Source organism: Pristiophorus japonicus, chromosome 1 (assembly GCF_044704955.1).
Source record: "Pristiophorus japonicus isolate sPriJap1 chromosome 1, sPriJap1.hap1, whole genome shotgun sequence".
NCBI classification, from domain to species: domain Eukaryota; kingdom Metazoa; phylum Chordata; class Chondrichthyes; family Pristiophoridae; genus Pristiophorus; species Pristiophorus japonicus.
The window spans coordinates 422296067-422318591 of record NC_091977.1 but is presented as its reverse complement, the minus strand read 5'-3'; the positions used below and the strand labels follow the sequence as shown (position 1 = coordinate 422318591).

The window sequence follows — 22525 nt, the reverse complement described above, 5'->3', positions numbered from 1 at the left end:
AGTAAGACCTCCCTGCTCCTATACTCAAATCCTCTAGCTATGAAGGCCAACATGCCATTTGCTTTCTTCACCGCCTGCTGAACCTGCATGCCAAACTTCAATGACTGATGTACCATGACACCCAGGTCTCGTTGCACCTCCCCTTTTCCTAATCTGTCACCATTCAGATAATATTGTGTCTTCCTGTTTTTGCCACCAAAGTGGATATTTATCCACATTATACTGCATCTGCCATGCATTTTCCCACTCACCTAACTTGTCCAAGTCACCCTGCAGTCTCTTAGCATCCTCCTCACAGCTCACACCGCCATCCAGCTTAGTGTCATCTGCAAACTTGGAGATATTACATTCAATTCCTTCATCTAAATCATTGATGTATCTTGTAAATAGCTGGAGTCCCAGCACTGAACCCTGCAGCACCCCAATGTTCACTGCCTGCCATTCTGAAAAGGACCCATTTATTCCGACTCTCTGCTTCCTGTCTGCCAACCAGTTCTCTATCCACGTCAATACATTGCCCCCAATACCATGTGCTTTAATTTTGCACACTAATCTCTTGTGTGGGACCTTGTCAAAAGCCTTTTGAAAGTCCAAATACACCACATCCACTGATTCTCCCTTGTTGTTGTTGCTCCATGCCTCCGATGTCTTTTTTTGATATTCAAGAATAGTCAGCCATTGGTGACAGGAGACTCACTTTGTTTATATTATAGTGTATTGTTAGCAATAGGAAGATTGTGCGCCTGCCACCACTGATATACTATCTGTATAAAATTGCTTAAACCAACCTAATAACCACCTGCTGTATCTATGGGAAGTTTGTGAGCTTCCTTAGTGAGTTACTTCTTTCTTTCATGAATTAACCATGGTTTATTAAGGGAGGATGTCTAAATTTCCTCACCACAGGCCATGCTCCAACTGCCATTAGAAAAGTCAAGGCATCTTGGCCCAAACTTTTTTTATGAAGACGTGAATTGGTGCTTGTTTCCTCAGCTAATTCCAAAGTACAATCATAGCCCTGGTAAGCAGCCAAAAATCATTATGCTCACTTCTGATTCAGATTTGTAACCAGTCTCCTCAGTGTGTTCGTAAAATGGACCAATTCTTAACAAATTTGCCAGAGACATGGGAGAAGGGCCTGGATTTGTTTCCTCCCTATGCTACAGGAGGTTGTAAGTTAATGATTTTGTGTGACTGGAGTGAGAAGAACAAATAGAAGTTTGACTAGAATCCAACTAACAGCGTTAATGATGCAAACATCATAAACATCCATTCAGGTTCCAAACGCCAGAGGGCTGACTTTAACTTTCAGCGGTGACGGAAAACAGATGGTAATGGATCAACCGCCCCTGATATTCCTTTCCATTGAACGAAGGAAAATGATAGACCATTCAGCAATTTCAGCTTATTGCACCTTCCTTGGATCATGACTAATCTGTATCTCAACTCCATTTTAGCCACCTTTGCTCAGTATCCATTGATACACTTACCTAACAAAAATCTATCCACTCAGTCTTACATAGAATTACATAGAATGCACAGCACAGAAACAGGCCATTCGGCCCAACCAGTCCATGCCGCCGTATATGTTCCACTTGAGCCTCCTTCCACTCTTTCCCATTTAACTCTTCAATATAACCCTCTATTAACTTCTCCCTCAAATGCTTTTCTAGCCTTCCCTTAAAAGCATTTATACTATTCATCTTAACCACTCCCTATGGTAGCGAGTTCTACATTCTCACCACTCTCTGGGTTAAGAAGTGTCTTCTGAATTCCCTGTTTGATTTCTTAGTTACTATCTTATATTCATGGCCCTTAGTTTTGTTCTTCCCCCCCCCCCCCCCCCAAGTGGAAACATTTTCTCAATATCTACTCTATCAAAACCTTTCATAATTTTAATGATCTCTATTTGGTCAGCCCTCAGTCTTCTCTTTTCAAGTGTGGCCTTTTGGAAATCTAGATAAATTATATCTACTGCATTACCCTTGCAAACTTTCACTGTTACCTTTTCAAAGAAAAAATAAAGAGTTGCATTTATATAGTGCCTTTCATGACCACTGGACATCCCAAAGCACTTTACAGCCAATAAAGTACTTTTTGAAGTGTAGTCACTGTTGTAATGTAGGAGACGTGGAAGCCAATATGCTCACAGTAAGCGCCCACAAACAGCAATACGATAATGACCAGATAATGTGTTTTTGTGATGTTGATTGAGGGATAAATATTGGCCAGGACACCGGGGATAATCCCTCTGCTCTTCTTCAAAACAGTACCATGGGATCTTTTATGTTCACCTGAGTTTAACATCTCATCTGAAAGACAGCACCTCTGACAGTGCAGCACTCCCTCAGTACTGCACTGGAGTGTCAGCCTAGATTTTTGTTCTCAATCTCTGGAGTGGGACTGTGAACCCACAACCTTCTGACTCAGAGGTTGCTACCAACTGAGCCACAGCTGACACTATTCAATAAGGTTAGTTAAGGAACACATTCCCTTTTGAAAACCATGCTGACTATGCATTATTGTATTATTGGTTACTACATGTTTTTCTATTTTCTCCTTTAGTAGGGATTCCATTATTTTTCCTACACCGATGTTAAGCTGACTGGTCTATAGTTCCCTGGACATGTTCTATCTCCCTTCTTAAATATAGGTAAAATCCTCAGCAATAAGTTCTCAGATCCAATCGACGCCCGGACCGGGGTCAAGCAGGGCTGTGTCATCGCGCCAACGTTCTTCTCGATCTTCCTCACTGCAATGCTCCATCTCACGCTCAACAAGCTCCCCGTTGGAGTAACTGAACTATCGAACCATTGGGAATCTGTTCAAACTTCGTCGCCTCCAGGCTAGATCCAAGGTCATCCCATCCTCTGTCATCGAACTGCAGAACGCGGATGACGCCTGCATCTGCGCACATTCAGAGGCTGAACTCCAAGCCATCGTCAACACCTTCACCGAGGCATACGAAAGCATGGGCCTTACACTAAAGATCCGTAAGACAAAAGTCCTCCACCAAACTGACCCCGCCACACAGCATTGCCCCCGGTCATCAAAATCCATGGCACGGCCTTGGACAACATGGATGATTTTCCATACCTCGGGAGCCTACTATCAGCAGGGGCAGACATTGATGACGAGATCCAACACCGCCTCCAGTGCACCAGCGCAGCTTTCGGTCGCCTGAGGAAGAGAGTGTTTGAAGAGCAGGACCTCAAATCTGGCACCAAACTTATGGTCTACAGAGTTGTAGTGATACCCGCCCTCCTGTATGGCTCAGACATGGCCCACATGCAGCAGACACCTCAAAGCGCCGGAGAAATACCACCAACGCCGCCTCCGCAAGATCCTGCAAATCCATTGGGAAGATAGACGCACCAACATCAATGTTCTCGGTCAGGCCAACATCCCCAACATCGAAGCACTGACCACACTCGACCAGCTCCATTGGGCAGCCACATCATCTGCATGCCAGACACGAGGCTCCCAAAGCAAGTGCTCGATTGGAACTCCTACACGGCAGGTGAGTCCCAAGTGGGCAGAGGAAACGATTCAAGGACGCCCTGAATGTCTCCTTGATAAAGTGCAACATCCCCACCGGCACCTGGGAATCCCTGGCCCAAGACCACCCTAAGTGGAGGAAGAGCATCCGGGAGGGCACTGAACACCTCGAGTCTCGTCGCTGAGAGCATGCATAAACCAAGAGCAGGCAGCGGAAGGAGCGTGCGGCAAACCAGACTCCCCACCCACCCTTTCCTTCATCAACTGTTTGTCCCACCTGTGACAGAGACTGTAATTCCCGTATTGGACTGTGCAGTCACCTGAGAACTCATTTTTGGAGTGGAAGCAAGTCTTCCTCAATTTTGAGGGACTGCCTATGGTGATGACACATTGTTCTAACAAATGATTAAATATGTGTAATAGTTCCTCTGCTATCTCTTCTCTAGATTCTTTTAAAATGCGCTTGAAAGTCAATGTAAAGGAAAAATGGCCAGGGTGTATAACAGGTGACTCATACATTACCACCCATTGCCAAAATTTAGAATCAGACCTCATGTTTCATGTCACCTTAAGCAATCAACAATGCTGTATGAAATAATCACTGCTGAGCACACATTTATTTCACCTAACACCTAATTATAAAACAGAGTTTTCAAGTACTGATTCAATAAAATAATAATGTAACACCACTCACAATTAAATTTTTTTTTTTTAAAGTTATTTTTAGTTATTTTTATGTTTTACTTCATTTTCAGTTGGTCTTGCATTTTGTTACCAGTAGATGGAACTGTAAGGTGACACAAACCAAACTTCAATTGATTGTGTTCTGACTATTTTATATTACACCGAGCTAAATAATACGATCCGGTACGTAGTACATGCCTATCGATTTCTCAGTTGATTTATGACAAGTCAAGTTACTTCTAACACCAGCCAACGTTATAGATTTGCATATAAAAATGTAAGAGTAAAATTCAACTAACTCGCCCGGAGGGAAAAGGGTTTACCACTCATTTTAAATCACATAATTTTACTCTCCATTTACTTTTAAACCCTTAGAATGTTTGTTAACTGAGCTTCCTGGGGCTTGTGGAAACCACCTCTTAACTGGAGGCCTACATCCTCCATGTGTCTGTGATAGGTAAACTTCGGGGATTGGAGGAGGTTGGGTTACATTTCTTCCTTCAGATAATTTTAGTGACAATATCATCATGAGTATAAAGCGGTACTCACTTCCCCTTTGCACTATAATTATCCTCAGAAGGAATTACGCCATCAGGTGTGGAAATGGCCTAGTGGCACAGTGTCCTGGTGCTCCATTCCTTCGGGGTCCTGATGTGGCTTTGCATTTCCCAGTTTCCCACATAGTGAAGGCCCGTAACTTGCCGGTATAATGTGTGGGAGCCATAGACACCCCCGCCCTCCGCCCGCTATTCCTAATACGCTCTCACACAGCATCAAGCAACCATCTCAAAATCATCACTGGCAGAAGCCTCAATAGGGTAAGGCACAGAGAGACTTAAAGGGAGGAGAAAATATCATTACTAAGCCCCCAAAAATAAAAAAGCAACATAAAATATCATTGTTGTTTAATTCTATTCTAGCAGCAGCACCCAATAATTAATGTGGCTGAGACAGCAGTATATATAGAAAGGATCTATCATTTATTTTAGTTTTGCTTTTATAATTAAAAAAAATTACAGGGAAAAATGAGTGGCAGATATATAAGTTAAAAAGTCTATATTGCCTCAATGACATCACAAAGCATATCAGTTAAAAAAATTGATTTAAGGGGTCAGAAATACTCACATTTTCATAGTCATTATGCTGTTCAAAAATATTTTAGTTTCAGTTACTTAACTGATATCTTACCATTTGTGGGAGTTGGATGTCAGCGAGGCTGTTAATAAGGGCCTGACTCAGACCAGCTAATTCCTGTAACAAACTCTCATTGTGCTGCTCAATTAGTTTATTCTCCTCCTCAATTGTTTTCAAATTGCTCTCCATGGAAGTAATCTAAAAATTTAGAAATAATTTGTATTTTATTACATAATGGGCGTTTTACAAATTTCACAGAAATACAGCTTTGATTTATTACTGATAATGTAGCACTAAGATGCTTGCAGTTCTGAGGATGTATGCCAAGTTGAATTTATTGATATGGGTATCAGCTAAATTATAAAGGTGTAGTATTTATTCAACACTGTGGAACGATAAATGGAGAAATAAAAATTTCAAACATTTTAAGAAGGGATCAATTTTATAGCATTGTTTTGGGTCACAGAAAAATGTACTCAAGTGTACCAAACGCATTTCTTCATATAATCCATTGCCATAGTCCCTGTAAAAATGCAGTAAATGGTTTCTGGTGTTATGTTCAATTCCAGTACTGGCTAATGTTTACCTGTGTCTGGAGTTTTAACATATCTGCTTCCATTTTTAAGTTTGATTCATTAAGCTCCTTAATCTCATCATCCAAATGATTGATTTCCTCATCGTTTTCAGCTCCTATAGAAAATAAAGGCATGAAATTTATGGAATATACCTATAGATGGCGCAAAGAGTCTATGGAAAGCATATGTTACCTGGAGGTCACTTATAAGTTTAGTTTACATACTGCAGACTGTGGGAGAGAAATTGGTCTGGGTTGCGTATCCTATTAGCGCCTCCAGGGTCGGTAATGTGGGGCTCAGGGATTACCAACCAGGCGTGGCAAATTCACCGACGCCTGTGGACTTCACTGGTGGTTTTGCGCTGGCACTATCACTTATCGCCTCGATCTCTTGCGCCCCGGAGATCATGACATCTTCCAGTGCGCAGAGCCCCATTACAGCCCCGGATGCAATATTCACTACTGCCCCCTGCAGCATCGCTGGGCGTCAACAACCACAGCTGCAGGGGATGTTGTCACTTCGACTGGGCACTTGGGGAGCGCTAATTAAAGGCAGTGGTGGTCAGGTAGGGCAAAATTTAATTATGTTCCCAGTGTGCTGTATTTTGATTTTTTGGATGCTCTGATTGCTCAGCCCTACAGTCTCTTAGAGTGCTTGGGGCTGCTATGGATGTAGCGCCATTGCCGTGGCCCGACACAGACAGCAGGAAAACCCTGCACTGGCCCTTCTCTTTAAGTGAGGGAAGGAGCCTGTACAGACGGCAGCGCTGCATGGAACATTATGCAGTGTTCTGCTGCCACCGCCTCCTCACTCCCTAGGGGATGCAGTAGTGCTTGATTTAGTGCTCCACTTCCCTCTTATAGCACTAAAGCAGAAGTTCACAGCAGAATCAAATGTTTTTCGCTTGGCGATACTTTTGCGCTCCCACAAAAGTTATCGCCCCAAATGGAGGCCTACGCAATTTCTAGTCCTTTATGTTCAGCACTCACCTCGCTGAAGTTTGAGTAGTCAGGGGTAGGTCCCTTAATCTACATCGGGTTTTCCCCCACAAGCCAGAGGAACATTAGTCCTCTACCAGGCCCGGGAGGAGGTGATGGCCCCCCCCCCACCCAAACCAAAGAGTCCCATTTGTAAGGAAGCTGAAATGCTAACAAAAATTGCGTTCTTTCCTCAGGATCCCGGCTGAAATTCTGGACCGCCACATGCTCCCCGTTAACACTGTGTACAATGTGGTGCAACGAGGCCTGGGTGTCATGGTACATCAGTCATTGAAAGTTAGCATGCAGGTACAGCAGGCGGTGAAGAAGGCAAATGGCATGTTGGCCTTCATAGTGAGAGTAATTGAGTATAGGAGCAGGGAGGTCTTACTGCAGTTGTACAGGGCCTTGGTGAGGCCACACCTTGAATATTGTGTTCAGTTTTGGTCTCCTAATCTGAGGAAGGACATTCTTGCTATTGAGGGAGTGCAGCGAAGGTTCACCAGATTGATTCCTGGGATGGCAGGACTGATATATGAGGCGAGACTAGATCGACTGGGCCTGTATTCACTGGAGTTTAGAAGAATGAGAGAGGATCTCAAAGATACATATAAAATTCTGACAGGACTGGACAGGTTAGATGCAGGAAGAATGTTCCTGATGTTGGGGAAGTCCAGAACCAGGGGTCACAGTCTAAGGATAAAGGGTAAGCCATGTAGGACCGAGATGAGGAGAAACTTCTTCACTCAGAGAGTTGTTAACCTGTGGAATTCTCTACCACAGAGAGTTGTTGATGCCAGTTTGTTGGATATATTCAAGGGGGAGTTAGATATGGCCCTTACGGCTAAAGGGATCAAGGGGCATGGAGAGAAAGCAGGAAAGGGGTACTGAAGTGAATGATCAGCCATGATCATATTGAATGGTAGTGCAGGCTCGAAGGGCCGAATGGCCTACTCCTGCACCCATTTGCTATGTTTCTATCTGGAAGCCAGTTCAAAAAGAAATGACAGGACGTTGGTCAAGTAATGAGTGTAAGTAATATCTTCATCTTTAAATGGAATTGCAATTGTAAACGTGACCATCTGTATATGTCCCACCCATCAGAAGCGCACCATGTGTGAAAAGTTATAGTTTCATCTTTGCAGCAGAAATTGGTCCACAACAAAAGGGAAAGACTTAGAACAGGAGGAGGGCCACCAAATCTGCACCAACTATCAGCCCTGGAACAAAGGGTTGCTGCCTTGCTGAGTCGCACCTGCAGGAAAAGAATCAGCTCTGCACAAGCTGGACCCACACGCGAGGGTGAGGGTGAGTCATTAAAATGCATCATCACTCTTCAAATCAACCTGCTGACTGGCCTGCTACACATGAGACTACTCATGCCACCCATCCTGTGCTGCCAACCATTTAACTGTTCTGTTGTATTTTGCAGAAGAAGACAATCCTGAACATACTGAAGATCCACCAGAGGATCCAGATGCGTGAGCTCCAGACCAAGGCAAGTGGGGGGGGTGGGGTGGGGTCCATGGAAATGTGTTCACGGGAGAATGCTGACCGTGATATGGATCAGTCCATAGTACAGGGCATCACACTGCCAGAAACCTCCATGAGCTCCGCGGCGACATTCCATGGGTTCACACCTTCCGAGGTGGCAGGTCCCAATGTCGGTGGTGAAATGCATCTTGGGATACCCAGTCCCCCACTGACCCAGCCTGCGCCTCGCAGATGCCACTATGCAGATCCACGGTGAGGGGAAGGAGAAGTCGACCAGTCCCTCCTGAGATGCAGCCTTCATCAGATGTTAATCAGGTTATCTCATTGGGTGAGGAGGCCAATGCCCTTACAAGATCACTCATGGCGATTGTCAGTAGGGTGCGTGATGAGGTGGCGACACTGTCGGGAGAAATATCAGCACTGAGACGGGAACTGAGGGTGGGCATTTCAGAGAGTGTGCAAACAATGGCAGATGCCATGAGGGAGCTAGCTGCTGCAATAAGGGCACAAAGGCCGGATACTCGAATGCCACTCCCACTTCATTCCACGCACCAGCCACTGGTGAGATCCAAGCTGGGCCCCCAACCCCACCCCCCCACCACCATCACCGACCCTATGAGGAAGTGCACTTTCACCAAGATGTGGGTGAGGGATGGGTGCAGCCTTTCTTTGCTGTTGTTCTTGTTGTTGTTCTTGTTGTGGAAGTGCATTGTAAACTTTCCAATAAAAGATTTTTTGCATTAAAACTGAATCATGTTCCATTATCACCACACAACATTTAGGAACAACTGTAAAAAAAAACATCCCTCACCCCTACAATCATGTGTGCCTGCCGCCCCTAGCCCTGGCCGAAGGGCTAGTCGGTGCGTTGTGCAGTCAGCAAGACAGGACTGCTCTATTTTCAGTAGCTGATTTATCTTTCATTTATTTTTGATGATGTTGTGAAGATGTTGTGCTGAAGTTGGTTTGATGTGGTGCTGATGATGTGAAGGTGTTTAGTGCTTTAGAATTCTCTAACTCACCTTCCCCCCCCACTCTCCCCCCTTCCCCCTCCCATCTCTGGCAACCTACGCTGATTTCTTAAATGTAGATAAGGTTTTTCTGTGCCTACAAAAGTGGCCACATACACTGGCCTAAATTAGTTTGGAGTAACTTTTAGCTGGCCAAATTTGCTTCCATGGCCAAAAGAGATATAAGTGGCTGGTCACGCCCCCTTTTGGAGAAAAAAAACAAAACTAAAAAAAACTTAACTAACTGACTTACACTGGAGCAAGTTAAATGGGGAAATTTGCGATTTTTAAGTTACTCCAAAAAAAGCTATTGCTTCAAAAAAAGCAGAGCAACTCCTGGGAAAATTTGAGCCCATAGACAGGTTAAGTGAGTAGGTAATGAGGTGGAAGATGGAGCTTAATGTGGGGAAATGTGAGGTTATTCACTTTAGCAGGAAGAATAGAAAAACAGAATATTTTTTAAATGGCGAGAAATTCTTAAATGTTGGTTTTAAGAGAGACTTGGGTGTCCTCATACAGGAAATACAGTGTTAGCACGCAGGTACAGCAAGAAACTAGGAAGGCAAATGACATGTTGGCCTTTATTGAAAGGGGGTTGACGTACAAGAGTAAAGGAGGTTGAAATTGGCCCTCTCCTTAAGGCCTCTTACCACCGCAAATCGGCGGCCACTCTACTCCGGAGTAGAGTGGCCGCCGACTTTTCATGGAATGGCCGCTGAAAGCCCAATTGCCCTCCCAAGATTTCCCGGTGCTGCCCCGATTCCCACCCCTCCCGCCGCCCCCCCCCCGCCCCCTCCACATCCCACAGCTCCACTGCTGTCGATCCGTGGTAAGCATTTCATCACTTTGCTCACCACCAATCTATCCCCCCCGATGGCGACATTCCTCTCTGTAGATCTTCGGCCCGCCCGGTGGTGCTAATACCTGTTTTTTCCCGATGGTCCAAAGAGGCTGTGGCCTTCTGCAATGGTGGTGCGGCTTCCCTTAAAGGGGAGGATGCACTGCTCCGAGCGTCATGTTTTTTTTTGTCAGCCGGCTATTACACCCCCATCGGCCCGACTAGTACACCCCCAGGTTTGGCCGGGCTGCCAACAGGCAAGCCTGGCATCCCCTCTTAGGTGCTAGGCTGCTGGCCCAGCCGAAACCCTCCCTGGTAGCTCAATGGGCTGAAGTTTTAAAATCGCAGAGGCTTTCCCCTTTAAGTGAAAGGGAGAGCTGTGGTGATGCGGCGCCATGATAACACCAGCATGGCGGTCAGTCCGCACCGCCCCAAACTTCCACCCCTCAGGTGTTGCCACCGCCCCATAACCGCCCCTCAAGTCTTGTCACCCTCCCCATTAAGAGCGACTTCTGGATCCAAGGACAAAAAAAACAACAAAGAACAGAATGTCGCTCAAGCGGCAACCTGAACCACAGCTGTGGTAAATACCATTCAAACTGGGGCAATTTCTACCCCAGGAAGTCTTACTACAATTGACCAGGGCTCTGGTGATACCACACCTAGAGTAATGTGCACAGTTTTGGTCTCCTTACTTAAGGAAGTACATATTTGCCTTAGTGGACTGCAAAGAAGGTTCACTCGATTGATCCCTGGGATGAGAGGGCTGTCCTTTGAGGAGAGACTCAGTAGATTGGGCCTATACTCTCTGGAGTTTGGAAGAATGAGGGGTGATCTCATTGAAACATATCAGATTCTGAGGGATTTGACAGGGTAGATGCTGAGAGGTTGTTTCCTCTGGCTGGAGAGTTTAGAACTAGGGGGCCCTAGTCTCAGGATAAGGGGCTGGCCTTTTAAGACAGGGATGAGGAGAAATTTCTTCACTCAGAGTTGTGAATCTTTGGAATTCTCTGCCCCAAAGTGCTGTGGATGCTCAGTTTTTGAGTATATTTAAGGCTGAAATAGATTTTTGGACACCAGAGGAATTTAGGGATATGGGCTTAGGGCAGCAAAGTGGAGTTGAGGTTGAATATCAGCCATGATCTTACTGAATGACAAAGCAGGTTCAAGGGGCCATAGGGCCTACTCCAGCTCCTAATTCTTCGGTTCTTATGTCCACCCATCCTTCTCTCTCCATCTACATTATCACATCCCCATCTGATTAACCACCCTTTACACTCACCCTCATCCTAATGCAATCATACCAACTAACACACAAGAAGGCCACTTGCTTTGTCACCCCACTCCATCATAGTCATCCTCTAAAGATGTAACCCAAGACGGCAAATGTGTCTGCTCTGAAAAACCTTCTGGGCAGTTAACAAAATCAACACAGGTAACGGAATCAGCTCAGAAGATCCAGTTCCACGGCAGGGACAACAGCGGCAGAGAGGGAGAGAGAATGGGTAATTCTAACCTCTTTTAATTACTGATTCTATAGTACTGTAAAAATCTCCTTTCGGCCCGGGCTAGGAGTGGTACTGGCTCTTCCATGGATACAATGGCCACCTAATGTGTCACTCACAGGACCACATGGTCTTTATAGAGAATAGATAGCTATCTGTGGAGAATAGATGGCAGATGCACATAGACCTGCTCTCTAGGAGAGATGTCAACAGAGATGTGGGTCCTCATGGCCCCACTGATGTGCAGCAAGGTGCTCTCCAACTCCTTGTAGCGGGAAAGTGTGGGTGGCCCATGAGAGAGATGATGATGAGAGGGTACATGGAAGTGGGGGCTCCTCTCAAAGTGCTCACACTTCTCCCCCATTGTCCCCCACCCCCTCAGTCAGAGCCCCAAATGGCTCCTCGGATCACGAGGTGGAGCAGACTTTGGTGGGGCCATCACAAGCTTCAAAACCCAGAGGCGTCTGCCAAAAGTGTCTATGCAGTTGCAGCAGGGAAGTGAGCAGGCTGCCTCTACCTCTGCTGAAGTTACAGGGGTAGCACCTCAGAGAAGCATGTATAAGAGAAAGGTGAAACACAAGTAGATGCACAAGGGTAACTACTTGGGTGTTTTAATAGATGTTTGTTTAAAGTTTCCGTTACTTTGATGTCACAGATAAAAATATTCATTTTCTTCACTTTCCAGTCATGGACAAATAGTTGTGCAACTTTGGAAGTGGTTTAATGAGTTGGAGTGAATGGTGAGACATAACATTACCTCCAGCAATGGTGGTCAGTGCGAAAAGAATTGTTTGGGCACTGTAGGGATGCATTATGGTGTTACTGTGGGGTGGTGCCAACCTGGCACAGCATGTGGCAGCTACATGGATGTCATGCCTGAAGTTAAGTAAATCTGGCCATGATAGAAACATAGAAACATAGAAAATAGGTGCAGGAGTAGGCCATTTGGCCCTTCGAGCCTGCACCACCATTTAATATGATCATGGCTGATCATGCAACTTCAGTACCCCACTCCTGCCTTCTCTCCATACCCCCTGATCCCTTTAGCCGTAAGGGCCACATCTAACTCCCTTTTGAATATATCCAACAAAGTGGACTCAACAACTGATGAGGCCATCCCTGGCCTTCTGGGCAGCAATGTGCTCGGGTGCTGGTGGGATCTGGATTGCAGGTTCCGCCTGCTCCTCCTCCTCCTTATCTTCTAGCTGATGTTCCATCTGCTCCTCCTCTTCCTTGTCTTCCAGCTGATGCTCTTCCTGCTCCTGCTCCTCCTTCTCTGAAGAGGCTGTGCACTCGGGGCTTTGCTCTTCATGCAGTGCTCATCCTCGCTGCTGTGCAATGTTGTGCATGGCGCAGCAGACCACTGCGATTCTGTAGACCCTGGCTACTCTGGACGGAAGGGCTCCTTCAGATCCTCCAGAAGCACATTTCAGCATGCCTATTGTCTGCCCTATGACACATCTGATGGATATGTGCCTTTCATTATATCTCTCTTCAGCCTCATTACTTGGCCTCCTCAAGGGTGCCATGAGCCATGTCTGCAGTGGATAGCCATTATCTCCAAGCAGCCAGCTGGAAAGTCTGTTTCGAGGAGCAAAGAGCTGAGGGAGGGTGGACTGGCGCAGGATGAAAGAATCCTTACAGCTGCCAGGGAACTTGGTGCACACATGCATGATTATCTTGCAAATGAGCTGCACATTGAGGGAGCGGAAACCCTTGCGGTTGACAAAAACTTCTGGGTGATGATGGGGTGCTCTGATGGCCACATGTGTGCAAACAATGATGCCCTGTACCAGTGGGAAGCCATCCAAAGCGGCAAAGGCCAGCACCCGCTCAGTAACACTGGCTTCATCAGTGGTAAAGTTGATATAATTGGCTGAATTGTCAAAGAGGGCATCGGTGACCTGTGTGATGCATCTATGGGTGACTGTGAGATGCCGCAAATGTCTGCTGTAGATCCCTGGAAGGAGCCTGAGGTGAAGAATTTGAGGGCTCTGGTGACTTTGACAGCCACTAGTAAGGCATGTACACCCGTTCCCCAGGGCAGCAGGTCTTGCTGAAGAAATCTGCAAATGTCTGCGATAACCTGGTGCATTGTTGCTCCATCATGTTGAGGAAGTTGAGCCTCTGCCTGTATACCCTCTGTTGGGGGTATCACAGCCTGTACGGTGCAGCCCTGTGCTGATTCCCCCTGTCCTGTGCAGCATCAGGTGGTTGAGGAGAAGTTTGGTGGTATTGCTGTTGATGCTGCTGGTGTGCCTGGTGCTGCTGGTGTTGGGGCTCATCGTGGTCCGATTCTGAGGACCAAAGTGAGACAGTATAAATGGCACCCATGCTTATGTAAGATGGCAGGTCAAGTAGAGATGACACAAGCAAGCTGTTCTATCAATGAGCTGACAGTGGATCCCGACTTTGCTGAAAAGACTTGTAACCTTCACTGCTTATATTCACTGGAATTTAGAAGAATGGGAGGGGATTTCATAGAAACATATAAAATTCTGACGGGATTGGACAGGTTAGATGCAGGAAGGATGTTCCTGATGTTGGAGAAGTCCAGAGCCAGGGGTCACAGTCTAAGGATAAGGGATAAGCCATTTAGGACCGAGATGAGGAAAAACTTCTTCACTCAGAGAGTTGTGAACCTGTGGAATTCTCTACCGCAGAAAGTTGTTGAGACCAGTTCGTTAGATATATTCAAAAGGGAGTTAGATATGGCCCTTAAGGCTAAAGGGATCAAGGGGTATGGAGAGAAAGCAGGAATAGGGTACTGAAGTTGCATGATCAGCCATGATCATATTGATTGGTGGTGCAGGCTCGACGGGCCGAATGGCCTACTCCTGCACCTATTTTCTATGTTTCTATGTTTCTAACCTTTAGAAAGCTTAATCTGTGCTGACAATGCACTTTGCAACAGCAAAGCCTGAGGAAAGTGACCAGATGTCAGGTGAGAGTTTTTAATTGTACTTTGCATGTTGTGCACTAATGAATTCGATCAATGGCCACTGAACTTCCGTCTCAGGTTGACAGACATGGTTCCTGAGATACGTGATTCCCGTGGTTATCCAGAGAAATTTGAAAGGTAGTGTTAAAAAGAAGTTTAAGGGTCTGATAAGTACCTAATAGTGTTATAAATTATCTCAGCCGCCTCCACTGCTTGAGTCGTGCTGGCAAACTTGCCCGAGGGAAAGGCGTGCAGGAGCGGGATGATGGCTGGTTCCTGACCCGCTCCAAGGTATTTCAAATTTCCCTTCCGACCTGCCTCCAATCCCGCCCACACGGACCCCAGAAAATTCCTGCCTTCACCTCTCTCTCCTCCTTTAACACGCTCCTTAGAACCCATCTCATTGATCAAGCTTTTAGTCACCCCTCCTAGTATTTCCTTCTTTGGCTTTACGTCAATTGTTATCTGATTACACTTATGTGACGTGCCTCAGGACAATTTTCTACTTGAAAGCACTATGTAAATGCAAGCTGTTGTTGTAGTAGTACAATCGCCTCATTACTACCCCTAGGAGGGAAAACAGAGGAGGAGAAGATGGATACAGCACACAAAAACAAAACATAAGAACATAAGAATTAGTAACAGGAGTAGGCCATCTAGCCCCTCGAGCCTGCTCCGCCATTCAACAAGATCATGGCTGATCTGGCCGTGGACTCAGCTCCACTTAACCGCCCGCTCCACATAACCCTTAATTCCCTTATTGGTTAAAAATCTATCTATCTATGATTTGAATACATTCAATGAGCTAGCCTCAACTGCTTCCTTGGGCAGAGAATTCCACAGATTCACAACCCTCTGGGAGAAGAAATTCCTTCTCAACTCGGTTTTAAATTGGCTCCCCTGTATTTTAAGGCTGTGCCCCCTAGTTCTAGTCTCCCCGACCAGTGGAAACAACCTCTCTGCCTCTATCTTGTCTATCCCTTTCATTATTTTAAATGTTTCTATAAGATCACCCCTCATCCTTCTGAACTCCAACGAGTAAAGACCTAGTCTACTCAGTCTGTCATTATAAGGTAACCCCCTCATCTCCGGAATCAGCCTAGTGAATCGTCTCTGTACCCCTTCCAAAGCTAGTATATCCTTCCTTAAGTAAGGTGACCAAAACTGCACGCAGTACTCCAGGTGCGGCCTCACCAATACCCTGTACAGTTGCAACAGGACCTCCCTGCTTTTGTACTCCATCCCTCTCGCAATGAAGGCCAACATTCCATTCGCCTTCCTGATTACCTGCTGCACCTGCAAACTAACTTTTTGGGATTCATGCACAAGGACCCCCAGGTCCTTCTGCACCGCAGCATGTTGTAATTTCTCCCCATTCAAATAATATTCCCTTTTACTGTTTTTTTTCCAAGGTGGATGACCTCACACTTTCCGACATTGTATTCCATCTGCCAAACCTTAGCCCATTCGCTTAACCTATCTAAATCTCTTTGCAACCTCTCTGTGTCCTCTACACAACCTGCTTTCCCACTAATCTTTGTGTCATCTGCAAATTTTGTTACACTACACTCCGTCCCCTCTTCCAGGTCATCTATGTATATTGTAAACTAAGGACTAACCTTAAGGACTGCAGTAAGAATTGTATTTTTGAGAACAGTAGAAGAATGCTTTGAATTACACTTAGGAAATGGTCAAAGTTATATTATAAAAGAAGAAGTAGAAAGTTCTTGCATAGGAAGATAGAGATAATTTATTTAGATAACTATTGATATAGTGGAATGCTCGATAGGAATGAGGTCTAGTGTATGTCCCGAAGATGATGAGGCGTTTCTCCTGAACCCAAACAAAGTAATTTTTATTGGATGTTTTACGACTTTTGATCATGTTTAGCATTAATACTTGTTCTTACCACTACTTGCCCTGAGCTTGATGGTCATCATTTCATCACCTGAAAGTTTGCCTTTTTTCAGTGCTAGAGAAGCTTGGGGACAACCTGACAAACTAAAAACACAAAAATGTGATGAGAAAGATTATTTTCTGTCCATTTTAAAGAAACAAATTCAGTTAAGTGCAATTACTTAAAAAACTTTACAAACATATATTGAAATGCTGAGTACTAAGTAGCTTTGAATCAAGCAGTACAGGTGCAGCATCGAGAATCCGGAGTTCCGGAATCCGGAATGTTCCGGAAACCGGACTCCGGACCTATCGGTGGCAGGGTCGTCTGGAATCCGGAAAAATTTCCAGAATCTGGACCTGCCGCGCTGTCGACCTCGGGGGCCCGCAGCTGCCCTTACTTCGGGGCCTCCTCGCTGGCCCGCCCGAGCAGCTTCTCCTCCTCGCTGACCCGCCCGAACACCCCCTGGGTGGGGCCTTGCCCGAAAACCTCCTCTGTTGTGTTCATACTCTATTTGTTTGTTACACGATCCCTCACTAGACAGGCATTAGGACACTGCAGGAGCTAGTCACAGTTGCTGTAAACATGCTGGTTCATACTAGTTTTGGGTCACCATTTTGGGAATTGTTATAAAGGACACAGTTAAGTTACATTACTCCTGTTTCAGTTAGTCTGGTTATTTATGTACACAACATCCTTCTTGGTGGGGCCGGCCCACCCGAACACTTCCTCCTCGGCGGGGCCCTGCCCAAACACTTCCTCCTCGGCGGGGCCGGCCCACCTGAACACTTCCACCTTGGCGGGACCCTGCCCGAACACTTCATCCTCGGCAGGGCCCTGCCCGAACACTTCCTCCTCGGCGGGGCCGGCCCACCTGAACACTTCCACCTCGGCAGGGCCCTGCCTGAACACTTCCTCCTTGGCAGGGCCCTGCCCGAGCACTTCCTCCTCGGCGGGGCCGGCCCACCTGAACACTTCCACCTCGGCGGGGCCCTGCCCGAACACCTCCTCCTCGGCAGGGCCGGCCCACCTGAACACTTCCTCCTTGGCGGGGCCCTGCCCGAACACCTCCTCCTCGGCAGGGCCGGCCCACCTGAACACTTCCTCCTCAGCAGCGCTCCACCTGAACACTTCCTCCTCGGCGGGGCCCTGCCTGAACACTTCCACCTCGGCAGGGCCGGCCCAGCTGAACACTTCCACCTCGGCGGGACCCTGCCCGAACACCTCCTCCTCGCCAGGGCCCTGCCCGAACACTTCCACCTCGGCGGGACCCTGCCCGAACACCTCCTCCTCGGCAGGGCCCTGCCCGAACACTTCCACCTCGGCGGGACCCTGCCCGAACACCTCCTCCTCGCCAGGGCCCTGCCCGAACACTTCCACCTCGGCGGGACCCTGCCCGAACACCTCCTCCTCGGCAGGGCCCTGCCCGAACACTTCCACCTCGGCGGGACCCTGCCCGAACACCTCCTCCTCGGCAGGGCCCTGCCCGAACACTTCCACCTCGGCAGGGCCCTGCCCGAACACTTCCTCCTCGGCAGGGCCCTGCCCGAACACTTCCTCCTCGGCGGGGCCGGCCCACCTGAACACTTCCTCCTCGGCGGGACCCTGCCCGAACACCTCCTCCTCGGCAGTGCTCCACCCGACGACCTCATTGACAGGACAACCCACCTGAACAGCTCCTCGGTGGGACACCCTCCTTTCTAACATTCCAAAATCCAGAAATACCTGAAACTGTACTCGGGTGTTTCCGGATTCGTGATGTCATAAAGACGATCGAAAGTCCGAAAAAGCCCGGAATCCGGAATGGCCTCGGTCCCAAGGGTTCCGGATTCTCGACGCTGCACCTGTAATTTCAATTAAGGGAGAAATGGAGGTGAAAAGTGCCTTTCATCTGTGGGTGTCAATGATCCCAACTACAAATCAATTCAGAATCACTTAATGCTACAAATTACCATCAGCAAAAACAAAGGGCGATTGGTTGATACGTTTGTATGATATTCCGCTCTTTGCTACATTGATAGACGCATTAAGCTATATATTTAAAAGTAATGGACAGAAGAATATCATAGAAATACATTAAAGATTCATCTGCTAATATGGGCAGTTGTAATTTCTAGCCTTAATCCTAAAATGATGAAAAATAAAATAAGGATACCTTTGAACTATATATAACCCAATTAGACATTATTTAAATTGGATTTGGTTGTCCTCTCCATGACCTGACTTTATACATAAATAGTACTTCACTTAAATTATCCTTCTGATTATAAATGTTTTAAATATTTGTTACGGGGTATATTTTCCAAATAAAGTGCCCAAAAATATTCCACCTTTCTGCATCCAATTTGAATGACTCCATACAGAATTGAGCACTCACATTAAATTCATCTGAAATGGGCTATATTTTCTAACTAACCCATTTAAGGTTAATGGGTTAAATCATGGATTTAAAAAGTGCACAGAGGGATTTAGCACGAGCATGCTACGTGTTCACAGGGAAACAGTATCAGTTGGAAAATATACCCTGCCTCAAATCACAACAATGCCGCTTTGCCTCTTGTTATCTCTCTCATTATACAGATTAAACCTCCCTTATCTGGCACCCTCAGGACCTGACCTGTCCCAAATGAGGGATTTTGCCGGATGAGGGAAGGTCACGTGTTTGGGTGGACTGCGCCTTTAAGTGCTGTTGCTGGGGTAAGTATGTGTGTGCGTCTATCGGGTGGACCGACTGTCAGTCAGTCAGTGAGCCAATCAGTGTGCAGGGGGCCCAAAAGAGCTGCCGGGTCCTGAAGAGTGGTGGGCCAGCGGGCCCCACAAAGTCGTCGGGCCCCGGTGGGCCTCAGAACAGTTGGCGGGCCCCGGCGGGCCCTGAAGAGTCAGTAGCAGGCGAGCCCCAAAAAGCCGGCGGGCCCCAAAGAGTTGGCGGGCTGGCAGACCCAGAAGAGGCGGCAGGCCCCAGCGGGCCCCGAAGTGTTGGCGGGCCAAGAAGAGTCGGCCCAACTCACCGAGAGAGCATTGTGGGGAGGAGCGGCCGGTCCGAGGACTGTGTTGCAGGAGTCCCAGCAGGACGAGGAGGAGGAAGCAGCCGATTGAGGATAAAGATTATATTAGTGAGTAGGATTTTGACAGGCGCGTTTTGCGCATGCACCATCCGGCGGCAGGGAATGGTGCCGGACGAGGGGTGGTGCCGGATAAGGGAGTCTCGGATAAGAGAGGTTCAACCTGTAACATCTTTTCATTTGCTCCATATTTTGACTCATCTCTTAAATATGAAACACATATAATGCATTTCATAAACAGTTTTAATTTGGTCATGTGTGCCAATATTACAAATGAGAAGCATCTTTTAAAAATTAATGCAAATGGACTAAATTAATTTGCATTAAAGTATGTAGTACAATGCAGGGCAAGTCCTCCAGTCTGAGTCCACTCATTACAAATATGGCTACAAAGTAGGTACATTTTTTTTACAGGCATAACAAGAAGAATGTGTCCATACTGACCTTCGGTGGGTGACAAAACTGCCATTAATGTGACCAGATCCATCACAGCCTGGTGTAGGGCAGGTTGTTCCGTCAGCTTTACCAGATTTCCATGGGAACTGGGAACCATTCAGAGAAGCCTCCTTTTGTCTCTTTGCAGCTAGAGGGCAACCTGATGCACTGCGGTGTGTTGAGTACTTGCCAGATATGTGACCCTGCCCATCACAACCTATCACTGGGCATCTTAGAAAGACAGAAACAATGCACTGTAAACCATATAGGGCAGGGAAAATGGAGTACGAGAAGAAGCTTGCAGGGAATATTAAGGCGGATTGCAAAAGTTTCTATAGGTATGTAAAGAGAAAAAGGTTAGTAAAGACAAACGTAGGTCCCCTGCAGTCAGAATCAGGGGAAGTCATAACGGGGAACAAAGAAATGGCAGACCAATTGAACAAGTACTTTGGTTCAGTATTCACTAAGGAGGACACAAACAACCTTCCGGATATATAAGTGGTCAGAGGGTCTAGTAAGGAGGAGGAACTGAGGGAAATCTTTATTAGTCGTGAAATTGTGTTGGGGAAATTGATGGGATTGAAGGCCGATAAATCCCCAGGGCCTGATGGACTGCATCCCAGAGTACTTAAGGAGGTGGCCTTGGAAATAGCGGATGCATTGACAGTCATTTTCCAACATTCCATTGACTCTGGATCAGTTCCTATCGAGTGGAGGGTAGCCAATGTAACCCCACTTTTTAAAAAAGGAGGGAGAGAGAAAGCAGGGAATTATAGACCGGTCAGCCTGACCTCAGTAGTGGGTAAAATGATGGAATCAATTATTAAGGATGTCATAGCAGCGCATTTGGAAAATGGTGACATGATAGGTCCAAGTCAGCATGGATTTGTGAAAGGGAGATCATGCTTGACAAATCTTCTGGAATTTTTTGAGGATGTTTCCAATAAAGTGGACAAAGGAGTACCAGTTGATGTGGTATATTTGGACTTTCAGAAGGCTTTCGACAAGGTCCCACACAGGAGATTAATGTGCAAAGTTAAAGCACATGGGATTGGGGGTAGTGTGCTGACGTGGATTGAGAACTGGTTGTCAGACAGGAAGCAAAGAGTAGGAGTAAACGGGTACTTTTCGGAATGGCAGGCAGTGACTAGTGGGGTACCGCAGGGTTCTGTGCTGGGGCCCCAGCTGTTTACATTGTACATTAATGATTTAGACGAGGGGATTAAATGTAGTATCTCCAAATTTGCGGATGACACTAAGCTGGGTGGCAGTGTGAGCTGCGAGGAGGATGCTATGAGGCTGCAGAGTGACTTGGATAGGTTAGGTGAGTGGGCAAATGCGTGGCAGATGAAGTATAATATGGATAAATGTGAGGTTATCCACTTTGGTGGTAAAAACAGAGAGACAGACTATTATCTGAATGGTGACAGATTAGGAAAAGAGAAGGTGCAACGAGACCTGGGTGTCATGGTACATCAGTCATTGAAGGTTGGCATGCAGGTACAGCAGGCGGTTAAGAAAGCAAATGGCATGTTGGCCTTCATAGCGAGGGGATTTGAGTACAGGGGCAGGGAGGTGTTGCTACAGTTGTACAGGGCCTTGGTGAGGCCACACCTGGAGTAATGTGTACAGTTTTGGTCTCCTAACTTGAGGAAGGACATTCTTGCTATTGAGGGAGTGCAGCAAAGATTCACCAGACTGATTCCCGGGATGGTGGGACTGACCTATCAAGAAAGACTGGATCAACTGGGCTTGTATTCACTGGAGTTCAGAAGAGTGAGAGGGGACCTCATAGAAACGTTTAAAATTCTGACGGGTTTGGACAGGTTGGATGCAGGAAGAATGTTCCCAATGTTGCGGAAGTCCAGAACCAGGGGTCACAGTCTAAGGATAAGGGGTAAGCCATTTAGGACCGAGATGAGGAGAAACTTCTTCACCCAGAGAGTGGTGAACCTGTGGAATTCTCTACCACAGAAAGTAGTTGAGGCCAATTCACTAAATATATTCAAAAGGGAGTTAGATGAAGTCCTTACTACTCGGGGGATCAAGGGGTATGGTGAGAAAGCAGGAATGGGGTACTGAAGTTTCATGTTCAGCCATGAACTCATTGAATGGCGGTGCAGGCTGGAAGGGCTGAATGGCCTGCTCCTGCACCTATTTTCTATGTTTCTATGTTTCTATATTATCTATGAATAGGTCAACCATGTTATCAGTTCACATGCAGAAAATAGTGTTATTAATTTAGTGTCATTTTTCTTATCATATATAAGTGATTAAAATAACATTGTTTTAAATGTTAAGTTGCCACAACATATTTTGGACAGTACAGCAGAAAAAACAACTCATAATTGATTTTAGGACTGATCTATTCAAATGGCAGGAACACATGGCACACAACTGGTCATTTTATTCATTGCAAAATCTGTCTCAAGTATGTCCAGAATTACCTTGCCATTCTCTCTGCAGCTAAAGCTC

The 22525-nt window shown here is 46.5% G+C and overlaps 1 protein-coding gene across 1 annotated transcript in view; it reads right to left on the bottom strand.

The window, feature by feature from the left end:
* Positions 1 to 22525, bottom strand: part of st18 (ST18 C2H2C-type zinc finger transcription factor) — a 262573-nt gene that overhangs the window by 8712 nt on the left and 231336 nt on the right. Inside the window, 4 exon segments of the mRNA XM_070875837.1 lie at positions 5371 to 5514; positions 5903 to 6006; positions 16566 to 16657; positions 20060 to 20281. Of these exon segments, the coding sequence (XP_070731938.1) occupies positions 5371 to 5514; positions 5903 to 6006; positions 16566 to 16657; positions 20060 to 20281 (562 nt within the window).